General features: G+C 34.3%; 3 protein-coding genes across 3 annotated transcripts; 2 read left to right on the top strand and 1 right to left on the bottom strand.

Moving 5' to 3' along the window:
* The first annotated feature begins 1,124 nt into the window (after positions 1-1,124).
* Positions 1,125-4,355, top strand: LOC142633698 (putative protein FAR1-RELATED SEQUENCE 10). The gene is made up of 4 exons (XM_075807939.1): positions 1,125-1,263; positions 1,672-2,752; positions 2,839-3,282; positions 3,381-4,355. The coding sequence occupies exons 2-4, from the start codon at positions 1,733-1,735 to the stop codon at positions 3,990-3,992; spliced, it is 2,076 nt and encodes a 691-aa protein (XP_075664054.1). The 5' UTR covers positions 1,125-1,263; positions 1,672-1,732; the 3' UTR covers positions 3,993-4,355.
* A 1,812-nt stretch (positions 4,356-6,167) lies between these two features.
* On the top strand, positions 6,168-7,865 carry LOC142633665 (uncharacterized). The gene is made up of 4 exons (XM_075807905.1): positions 6,168-6,391; positions 6,843-6,898; positions 7,035-7,115; positions 7,461-7,865. The coding sequence occupies exons 1-4, from the start codon at positions 6,370-6,372 to the stop codon at positions 7,617-7,619; spliced, it is 318 nt and encodes a 105-aa protein (XP_075664020.1). The 5' UTR covers positions 6,168-6,369; the 3' UTR covers positions 7,620-7,865.
* Positions 7,866-9,737: 1,872 nt separating this feature from the next.
* On the bottom strand, positions 9,738-10,778 carry LOC142636725 (uncharacterized). The gene has a single exon (XM_075811011.1). The coding sequence runs from the start codon at positions 10,632-10,634 to the stop codon at positions 10,017-10,019; it is 618 nt and encodes a 205-aa protein (XP_075667126.1). The 5' UTR covers positions 10,635-10,778; the 3' UTR covers positions 9,738-10,016.
* Between the last annotated feature and the right edge of the window lie 1,459 nt (positions 10,779-12,237).

Below are 12,237 nucleotides of genomic sequence, written 5' to 3' on the forward strand. Positions count from 1 at the left end.
AAGAGATCCCCCCTTCTTTCCTCTCTCGTCCTCTTATATCTGCCTTCTTCTTCCCTGTTTCATCCACGTGTAACACAGATTTTCCTCCTAGATACTTGTCTCATCCACCTCCTTCTTAAAGTCTTCAAATAATAGCTGGAAGACTGAATATTACTATTCAGATGTCATTTCTCCATTAATGCGGCCAGGGAGGTAGATGCAGGGACTTTAATGCGGTGGTAGCAGCTTTTTCCTCAGATATTTCTCACACATTCTGTTTCTAACGGGTGCTTGGATCACGTCTTTACCCAACAGATCTTCCAGAATTCTGTCTCTAAACCCTTTAGCAAGTCCCATGGCCTTTACTGGGCCCGTCCGAGGAGATACTCCTCCTCGGACAACTCCTCTACCCCTTGTAGTGCGGATTGACCTGTGGGCTTTAAAGAATCTGATTGAACAGACTTATACCAACTAACCAGGCCCAAGGTCTAAACGTGCATTTAAACATTTTTACCCCCCACACTTTTTAGACCGGATTTGTATTTTATCCGGTTTATATTCTATTTTTTTAAAGGTTAATGATGATTTTTTTGGGATAATTAATTTTGTTTAACCAAAGAATTTTTTGGGGTACTAATGTTTACAAGGATGTTTCAGTTTTTTTGTTCTTTGGTCGCAATGATGTCTAAAGCTTTTTTAGAGTTTTATCTAAAACTAAATTTTTTATTTTATTTTCTACTGCCCCTTCTTTTTCAAAATTTTGGAGGCCCTTTCCAATTAGGAACCTTAGGTAATGACCTAATTAACCTAGTGGAAGGGCCGGCCTGTTCAAGCCCACCGGATTTGACTGGGTTTAACGAAGTCTTGTGCATAAATGATCCATTTAAATACCCAGATCGGTCTAGGTGCCGGGTTGCTGGATTTTTGGTCCTACCAGCTGGGTAGCTCCATGTTTAATAACTATGACCCAGGCTGATATATAGTCCCAGGTCAGCCATATCGGCACTACTCCAAACCAAGCCCAATCTGTGGTCGTAATGACTTATTTCTCTTTACAGGCCCAATAAAAAGAAAAGGGTCCGGCTCTACATAATTCACACTAGTTCACTACACACTTTGAGAGTTGGAGTTGGACTTGAATTCAGTTTTAGTTTTATTTTTTATTTCTGTCAGAGACTCTTGAGTAGAGGGAAAAACCAGAAGTAGAACTGTAGAAGCACTCGACCTGGGGAAGAAAGAAGAAGAAAAACAAGGGTTCAAGCACTTCCCCTCCCTCTCTCACTGGTACACCACTTTCCAAGTTTTCTTACACTAACTCATGCTTCAATTACACATTTACTTTGTTTGCTTTTTTCTCTGTATATTTTCAAACCCTTTGCAGCTTAAAACCCATATTTCTCGTACCATTTGTAGTTCATAAATCTTAGCATTTCTGGGTATTAGCTCTTTACTTTGTTCTAGCAAAAAGAACCCATTTTGGTTTTACCTTTTAATTTTCTGTTTCTTATACCATTTGTTGAATTGGTGCTACTAGCTAGCTTTTGGGGCTTTGAGTAGCTTTAATTGAAGTTTATGCTTTAATAGTATTAATTTTTTAGTCTATTGTATATCCTGTGCTAGCAAGAATAGACCATTTTTGTTTTATCTTTTGGTTTTCTGTTTCTAATGCCATTTTTGAATTTGTACTGCCAGCATGCTTTTGGGGCTTTGGGTAACTATAATTGAACTGTATACTTTAGTCCAAGTGTAAGTAATGACATCATTACCTTCGAAAAATATATGGATACGGCGGCAACAGTGCCCATGCGGGGATTGGAAGTGTTATGTTTCATATGAGGGTGATGCTGAAGAAACATCCATAGCATCTCAATTGGTAAAGAATGATATGGTGCCATCGGAATCTATGGTTGCTCCTTATGTTGGAATGGTGTTTAAGAGTGATGATGATGCGTTTGAGTATTATGGCAATTTTGCTAGAAAGAATGGATTTTCAATTAGGAAAGAGAGATCAAGACTTAGCCCGCAGTTGGGTATTTATAAACGCGACTTTGTTTGTTATCGTTCTGGATTTGCACCTGCAAAGAAAAAGCCTATCGGGGAGCACCATAGGGATAGGAAATCGGTGAGATGTGGATGTGATGCAAAAATGTATTTATCGAAAGAGATAGTTGAAGGGGTTTCTCAGTGGTTTGTTGTACAGTTCAGTAATGTTCATAACCATGAACTTTTGGAAGATGACCAAGTACGCCTCCTTCCAGCATATCGTAAAATTCACGAGGCAGATCAAGAGCGCATACTGTTACTTTCTAAAGCTGGGTTTCCTATTCATCGTATAGTGAAGGTGCTGGAGTTGGAAAAGGGGATTCAAGGTGGGCATTTACCATTTTTGGAGAGGGATGTCAGAAATTTTGTTCAGAACCGTAAGAAGGTTGTTCAAGAAAATGATGCTTTGCTCACTGAAAAAAGGGAAAATGATACACTGGAACTGCTGGAGGCATGCAAGGCCACAAAAGAAACAGATGAAGACTTTGTTTATGATTTTTCTGTGGATGAGAATGATAAGGTTGAAAATATTGCTTGGTCCTATGGTGACTCAGTTCATGCATTCACCATGTTTGGTGATGTGGTTTATTTTGACACTTCTTATCGATCGATCACATATGGAATGCTTTTTGGAGCATGGCTTGGCATTGACAACCATGGTAGAACCATATTCTTTGGTTGTGTCCTGTTACAGGATGAAACATCCCGTTCCTTCTCATGGGCTTTACAGGTTTACTGCTAGTATCCTTTATAATGGTTTTAGTTATGTATTCATATATCTTCCCTTGCAATAATTATTTCCCACCTTGAATACAGACTTTTGTCCGTTTCATGAGAGGAAGATGTCCACAAACAATTCTAACTGATTTGGACCCTGGGCTTATAGATGCCATAAGAAGTGAGCTACCAAACACTAAACATGTCACTTCTATATGGAATATTATCTCCAAACTACCAAGTTGGTTCTCTCTTCTGCTTGGATCTCGCTATGCAGAATTTAAATCTGAGTTTGATGTGTTATATCATGTGGATACCGTGGATGAATTTGATCTACGATGGAACCAAATGCTTTCCATGTTTGGACTTGGTTCAGACAAACACATTGCTTTACTCTTTTCTTTCCGGGCATCTTGGGCACTATCCTATATGAGAGGTTACTTTCTTGCTCGAATGGCGACGACAGCTTATTCAAAGTCTGTAGATTCATTCTTGAAAGGGGTTTTTAGTGCACAAACATGTTTGCGTAGCTTTTTTGAGCAGGTATACTAGTTAAAAGTAATTTTCCCTATTCTCCTTGCATTTATGTTTTCCCTGTAGTCCATGCACTGATATTGCTTCTCTTGCTTAAACTCTTTCAGGTTGGTATTTCTGCTAACTTTCAAAATCATGCACATCTAGCAATGCAGTATATGCGTATAAAAACATGCATACCCATTGAAGATCATGCACGAAGCATTCTTACGCCTTTTGCCTTCAATGCTTTACAAAATGAGTTGGTGATGACCATGCAGTATGCAACATCTGAGATGGCTAATGGATCATATATTGTACGCCACTTCAAGAAGATGGATGGAGAGTATCTTGTCATATGGATACCAGAAGATGAACAGATCCATTGTTCCTGTAAGGAATTTGAGTCTTCAGGAATTTTGTGCAGACATGCTCTTAAGATACTTATAGTAAAAAACTACTTTCATCTTCCTGATAAATATTTTCTGAGTAGATGGCGCCGAGAAAGTTCTCCAGTTATTTATGAAGATAATTGTACTCAAAATGGTGAGGATGAATGGTTTCAAGAATATCATTGCCTTACTGAAACTCTATTCTCAGAATCATCTATTACAAAGGAGCGCTCTGATTATGTTCGTATTGAACTCACTAAAGAGCTCACAAGGCTCCTTAATGAGGTCAGAAACCTCCCAGAGATTGATGGAGTTGCTATGGATTTGACACTTTCCCCGACTTGTTAATTTGAAGTGAAGGGTTCCATGCATGCTAGCAAATGCAGCTTTATTTTCATCTAATGGAGAGCAAAGACAAGTGAAAGAAAGTATGAGCAAAAGTTGAAGAAGGTGAAAAAGGGGGGACAAAATGTTAATGGATTCTCATTGACCACTTTCAATCAGAAGAGGTAACATTTTGAGAAGGATTAACCAAGTGTATATTGCAATATTTATTGTTGTTCAATAGCCAGCTGTGACTGTGGCTTCCTGGATGAATAATTAGGCTGAAAAGAATGCAGATGGGGTCAATAGATATACCTAGGAAGGTGTACTTTGTAACATGTCACAATGTTCTTTTAGTAATGAAGCAGAAGCATAGTTTCTATCTTATACTGTTCTTAACTTGAAACAGGTGCATTTCAATAAGTGTTTGCTTGATTTATTAAGGTGTAAGAATGATTTTTCGTTAATACTGCAGCCATGCTGTCTTTTGCATAAGACACTTTTGACATAAAATACCTTTTCATCAATTTATCCCTTTTGACAAATAAATTGGTCGTGATGGCACAACCTACTCCAAAGCATCTATATATATATAAATACCTTGACTCATGTCTTGCCATCCAAGCCTTGTATTGTATTTCTTACACATCATGTATTGGGCATACCAATGAGGTTTTATCCAGAAGCTTATTTAACCATCTATTTTAGTTTCAAACATCTAATACTTTTTTTTATGCTATAAAAAGTAGCTGCGTGTAAATGTTTTGAGTCCGTTTTCCTCTAAATTGGTGATGTCATTAATTATTTGATGATCATGCTGTTTAAACCTATGTTGATGGACTGTGTATTAAATGAATGTGAGAACACTTTGATCTAAATTCTCTTTTACTTATATATATATATATATATATATATATATATATATATATATATATATAACAGCATATGTGCCTAAGTTTCTCTGTAAATTGGATTCATTACTAAAATTATCACCACAATAGAATTTAGAAACTATCTCATCTTTACACCTGTCCTTGTAACACGACAACAACATCGCCTTAGACCCAAAATGTTGGTATTTGCTATATATCCTTGACAGATTAATTCGAATCAACCACATGTATTCTTTCTTCCGTTCTATCCTATCCAAAACATACTCTATGTACCTTAATTAACATGTCCCTTTTTATTACTTCTGCTAATATTATTTTAGGTCTTTCTCTACCTCTTTTTGTTCCCTCAACTTAAATCCACTTTTTTCTCATTGGTGCATCTATTGCTCTCCTTTGCAATATCATACAGTTTCTCAACACCTTTAAAACATAACATAATGGATTCAACTTGGACATATAAGAATACATGAAGGGTTCAATTCCGAAGTCTCTTGTATCCTTGGATATTGCCAATAACTAATTAGATTTTACAGCAACTGAGGTACTTAGCAGCAAAAAAAAAGGGGTATCTTGTTTCCTTGGATACACTAGTCCTTGATGCTTACCTTAACTTTTTTTTTTCTACTATTGACTAACTATAGATTCATCTGGTGCTCTTGTATTCTTTGCAATGGTTTGCAATGGTTATATAATCTTCAAGATGCAGGTTACCCAGTAATAAAATAATTACGTTCTGTTGTCTATGAATGGAGTGATAGTCCTTTGTTTGAGGATACTGTGAGTGAATTACATCCAACAGACTTTTTATCATTGAATGTACTTGCCCTCATCTGTTGAACATCCAGAACAGTAGTACATTGAACAATTTCTGATCTCTAGTGGACCTCTCAATAGGATTCAAACCCAGATGAAGTTCTGACCATTTGTCAGAGAAAAAAGAACGAATGGGTCTTGTAGGATTCCCAAGAAATTCTTCGATTTCTTTTGGCCATGCATAAAAGAATCTTAAAATGATTGGTTTGTAGATTCGTGTTGGAAATTTACAGTCCAAGTCCATGCACAACTGCTAATGGTTTGAATGATAAAGTTTCTCATGTCTGAATGATGTATTTGTTAAAGATATTGGGTTTATGCTGATGTAAGTATGTAATGGCCCAAGAGGCCCAGTTATGTTGTAAGCCCATCTAGAGCTAACCCTAGCTTCTAGTCTCTGAACCTTGTTAAGAGTTCACTGTAATCGTTGACTTGAGTATACACTAAAGATGTAGCCACTAAGGCTTTGTCCTGATTCTTGTGGAAATAGGCTGTTGGTCAAACCATGTAATCCCTCGTTTTCTTCTCTCTGTTTTGCTTCTGCTTCTTTATATTATTTTATTCTCATCTTTAACAATTATTTTTTCTGGAGCAGTTGGACCAGGCAGTAAATTTCCTTGTTTGAGGTACTACCTGCAATGTTAGGGTGATGCATCTTAATTGATCCTTCCAAGTTGGTTTCAATTTAAGAGATAATGGGGGTAGATGTAAAATCAGGTGAGGTGTTTGAAAGAGAGTTTCCATTATTTATTGATAATTTTTCACAGTTGAACCCAGGAGTGCATGATTGAGGTTCCCCTTCTATTCCTTGAGGGAGAAATTATCTCATACATTGGATATATGTATCCTCCCTCTCACAATGCGTAGGTCCCACATGATCATAGGGTCCACATTGTAAGAGGGAGGATGCATGAGATAATTATTGTCCTTAAGGAGTGCTTTAATTAGTTTTCTGCTGTCTCAGTCTTTTTAATAGTAAATATGTCTCTGCAAGGATCACAAATTGATAGGGTAGGTTAGTATGCACAATATGTGTTTTTTTGATAGGTAGTATGCACAATATATGTGAAGTTACCAATGCCATTAATTTGATCTAATTTGTCCAATGGTTGACTTTTCTACTTACCTGAAATGATTTTGAGGCTCTAATTAATTTAAATGACTTCAGGTTGGATGATCTGGATCCACATTCACTACCCTCATTTGGATAAGGACAGTAACATTGTACTGATCTTCATACTATCCAAACCCCTTGTTTCTTACATAAAAATTTTGTGTTCTCTTAAAATGGTTGTTGAGCTGCACCATACTAGAGTCATTGACAATTATTTAGCACCAACATTCTTGTCCCTACTTGCAGGCAGATATCCATGTTGCAGTGTTGCTCATCAATCTGGGCTCCTTCCAGATCTCTCTTTCCATAAATGAAAGGCAGTGGCAGGTAACAATTTATTGATTCACTCAACTTGAATCTGAACTCAATAGAGGGTCCCTTTTGGGAGAAGCCCTGTCCATGATATTTGTTATTAAATATAAATTTTAAAAGAATGAAAATGATAGTTGCAAACTTCTAGCCACATGAGTGTGGACACATGAATGGTCGGTTTCCTGTACTGTACAATACAGGACATGACAAAAATGACAAATATCAATTTGCCAAGAAAGATAGTTGTCAAGTAAATATCAACCCTCAATTATAAGTGTTCCTATGTGAAATTTTGTCCTGTAACCTTTTCATGAAATAGTTAAATGATATTTACTTTTTGGAACCATCTTAATCACCTAGGCGGACCTACAGCTTTTTTTGTGGAGGGATGGGCTTGACCTGGGGTTCATGTCTGGTTGCACCTCTACGAATCCTAAAAGTTATGAATGTGTGTCTGTATTAGTGGTCTCATTTGGATGTATTTGGCTGCAAGTAAATGGAGGCTTGTGGAAAGTTTAGTCACAAAGAAATGCAAGGATGTGGTTTCTTTTATTTGTCTAATGGGGGTGCATTAAACGAGAGACTATATGCTTAAAAGTTAAAAGCTGATTAAAGGTATTCTTTTCTTTTTCTTTTCTTCTTTATCCTTCAAGAAAGTTATGTAGGAGTTAAAATCTGAGTATTCTTTTATTGGTTTCAATAGAATAATTTCTATGGAATGTCCTTTACTCTTCACTTTGGAGAGAGAGAATAAAAATTTTATGTTAACCCATTAACCCACATATTCACCTTGGGGAAAAGAGGTGGATTTATCTCTTTGATAAATTAATACTTGTTTCAAAAGCTGTTACAAAATATCGATCTTAATTATTTTACTACTATTCTAATGCTAACAAGTTTCCAAAATGCTTAAAAAACAGCACTGTAATAAAATAAAAAATACAAATTTATAAAGTAGTCAATTAATAATAAAAAAATGACAATTACTTTTGCACACCTTGAATTTGGTATTAAGATTCTCTCAATTTGTTTTTGAAATGGAGTAATTTGAAACAGAGAAGGATCATTTCATGGAAACATTTTTTGCATTAAGAATACTCTCTGGTTTTTTATGGGGTGCAATCACATAAACTTTCTTTGAAAGATAGTAAAGTAGTTCTACTGTCAATCTTTTCTCCAAACTCTAATTTAATAATTAGAGGAAATGGGATTTAAATCTTAAATATTTTAGTTCGAGATGCTAAGAGGTACTAGTTGAGCTACAAAGATCTTGGCATTCCTCTAATTCGTTGTGCATAGTAGTGCATTAATAGGCACTAAGAACTCAAATGGCATAAGAATGAGATAGAGGTGAGATAATGGGTCAATGAAGATTACCAATAAATAAAAAATAATTCACTACCATGACCTCATTGATAACTTAAATGACATAAGAGTGAGATGGAGATGAAATAATGGGTCAATGAAGATTAATAATAATAAAAAAATAATAATTCACTAGCATGACCTGTAGAGGTTGGGCCTTAAGCAAGTGTCTTCCACCAAAAGCGACTTCTCACCAAAAGCGACGAGTTGCGGGCTCAAATTTGGTACCTAATCTCTCCAATAAAAATTGGGGGTAGGTTACCTAATCAACTCTCCCAGATGTCACCAAAGTGGGAGTTTTGTGCATGAGTACAACTAACGTTATTTCATAAATAATTATCTATGTTATGAAAAAAAAAAAAAAAGTAAAAGAGACTCCATAAACAATTATCCTTGCTAGTGCTGTAGTATATACTTGATTTATATTTGATTGTTTCTGCTATAATAAGTTTAGAGACATGAAATTATTAATAATATGTTAAAAATTTTCCCAATATTATTCATAACTTTTGACGCATAATAAAAGTAGTGTTAATAAATAAATCCATGTGTAATTGATTGTACTCTAATTATGAGGAAATTGTGAAATAAGTTGTCCCAAGGAGTGCTCCCTGTAACAATTGCTATCTCTGACACATGCAATACACAAATTTTCACTGCTATTAAGGCTACATCTTATTGCTACGTATTAAACCACTGTCAACGGTGGATTTATGTGAAAGTTGTAATGTTCCATTATATACTTTTAAAAGGGTTAGTCTTGTAGTGTACATCCTTGATGTCTTTTTCGATTCTTTTTTTAATAAATTTTTTACTTATCACAAAAAAAGAGGTGATATATTATCATAACTTGTCGCCTTAACAAGATGTGATGCGAAAAATATGATAAAAAAAAAAGTTGTTCAATTAACATTTTTCTATGATTTAATGTATTAATATATTCTTCAGTAACTAAAAATGTTCTGCGTGCTCTTGTCGTTTCTAGTATTTTCCACAAAACTCCGGCCAGTAGTAGTCCACCAAAATATTTTGTTGTCTTTAAGGGTAGGCTCAAGGCTGGACTGGGAATATCTTCCACTTCAAACTCTTTTTTTTTTATTAATTTATTATTATTTTCCTGATCCTTCAAATTCATCTTCGAGTCATACTATTAATTTGTTGTCTTGTATAATGAATCTCGTAACCAACAAACTAGTGGTTTTTCAGTTTTTTAATTTTCATGAAATTAAAATTATTTTGCAGCTTTGTCTAATTTGGTGAAGTAAAAGAACAAGAAGAAAGTAGCATAATTTATTCAGACTCATGGCATTTGCAAGCCTAAATTACATTACAACAAAGGAGAACTTAACAAGAAGCAAAGCTCTGTATGCATACATAATATGAAAAAGGGCTTGAAGAAAAACCATTAGAGCTTATAGGAATCTTAAAAGAAACCAAAGCTATATGCCAATGACATTGAAAAAGGACTTTAGATATATAGAGAAGAGAACTCAGTGATTTTGAAAGTGACCAAATCATTTTGGCAGTATGATATATCTCTAAAAATATATATCAGACTGCAATTAGATGTTGTTGAGCTTCAATCCTGATTTCTTCCTTCATTTTCCTTATGAATTCTTCAAATTTTTTGTTTAATTCATCTGTACTAGGAAATTCCTCATTTACTGCAGCTGCTGCAAGTTCTTCTTCACCATCTGTTCTCAACACAACCCCATTCTCTTCTTCCTCTATCCCTTCATCTTCTGCAGTAAAAGCTTCACTCTCTCTTTCTTCTTTCTCTGTATTTGAAGACCCATCTTCTTGTTCTTCCACTCTTTCAGCTTCAGCTACTTTTTCTCTCTCAGCTACAGGGGCAACATTCTCCAGAGATCCAATATCATTCTCAGTACATGAAGAGCTGCAAGAAACTGCGCTTTTGGCTAGAATAGCAAGTATTCCATTACAAAGGAGAAACATGTACTTCGTTTCAAGGGTGTGGGTGAATAGGGAGAAAAAGAATGTGGAGAAGTAGACATTGTAGAAATAAGGAAAGAAGCAGAAGCCTGAGGTATAGCAAATAAACAAAGTAATTAGAGAAACTGAGAAAACAAACAGCAAAGTCCTTTTCAAGAACCGGAACTTGTTGAATTTGCAAACAGTTTGGAATTTCTGGTCCTCAATTTGCTCCATCTATGCTTGTTCTTTTTTCTGTAAAGCAAAAGTTAAAGCTCTAGGTAGAGAAGAATCTTATAAGGATGGAATTGAAAGAGGTGTCTTTGTTTGTCTTTTGGGTTCTTGAAATTTGTATGTTGGTTGGGCATTCATGCCCCTCTCTATTTATAGGAGTCCTAAAAACTTCTACAGATTCATGGGCTATTGAATTTACATAAGAATGAGAGTGGGAATAAAACTTTTTACAAATTTTCATTTGCTAAAATAGTAAGATGTGATTGGAACAGTATGAAACTTTAACATAGCTTCTATTTTCTTATTAATACACATGATCATGTTAACGGATACTTTAGGACATCTGTTAATTGATTATTTTAGAAAAATTTTAATAGCAATTACATGAAAAATATAAAAAGTTGTGGAAAAAATTAGTATTTTTTTTTTTCATTTTTCATAAAAAATTTTAAAAATATATTTTAAACCAATGCTCTTGAAATATCGGTTAACATTTCCCGTACACTAATTACAACTACTAATATGATGGTGGTAAAAAAAAGTTACAAAAACTTCTATTTCACTAGATTTATTGTTAACAGAAATACCTGCTTTTTTTTTTTTTTTTGATAACATACATGCTTGATTGTGGGAAATGAATTGGAACTTTCTAAGCAATCATGACCATGAGACCCAAGTCAGTAACTTTCCGCTTATATGACTCTTTTGAAAGAATCAAAGCTTAAAGAAATGGAAAGATGCCGTTGTAATCTTATAGAGGATTTTCTTTGAAGGTTCTAGCGTTCACAAAACTACACAAAACGATATACAACGTATATAACACGGCTTGAAGTCAAGAGTCAACTTCATATGTTTTTTTATTGAATATAACAAAAAAAAAAAAAACTTCATATGTTTTTCCCATGAAGCTCAATATCTGCGTACATTGTGGAAATATATGGACCCAATATTTCATTATTCAAGGTCATGGTCCACCTTCTGAATTAGTAATCACTACAGGGAAGCAAATTTTTATTTTTATTTTTATTTTTTATTTTTCTAATTACTCCATATAATTAGCTATATTAAAAACTACTTATTAACTCGTGCAATATACAAGAATAGCTACTGAATGAGTTTCAAGAAAAAAAAGAAAAAAGAAAAAAAAAAGACATTATTTTTTAGTTGGAGTAGTTAGCAAAAGTGCATGAAATTAAAAAAAAAAAAAAAAAAAAAAATATATATATATATATATATATATATATATATATATATATATTGAAAGAAATAGCACAAAGTTTTATTAGTTAAGTAGAAGAAAGCATTGTTGTTTTATTTATTAATTTTTTGTGGGAAGAAATAAGAGACAGAATGTTGTATCTCTAGTTTAACTTGTGTTGTATATATAGGTATATATGAGATATGTTGTAAAATATATGCAACAAAATGCCTATTGGTTGAAAAGTGTTTACGAAAAGGTGTCTATTGAAATGTCTTAACTCTTCAAATTGAATATACTAAAAAGTGCCAATTAACCAAAAATGTAGCTATTGAATAAAAATGTAGCTATTGACCAAAAATGTATCTTTTGTGAAGTCAAGAGTAAACTTAATTTGTATTTCCCATG

This window comes from Castanea sativa, chromosome 5 (assembly GCF_040712315.1).
Source record: "Castanea sativa cultivar Marrone di Chiusa Pesio chromosome 5, ASM4071231v1".
Taxonomy (NCBI): domain Eukaryota; kingdom Viridiplantae; phylum Streptophyta; class Magnoliopsida; order Fagales; family Fagaceae; genus Castanea; species Castanea sativa.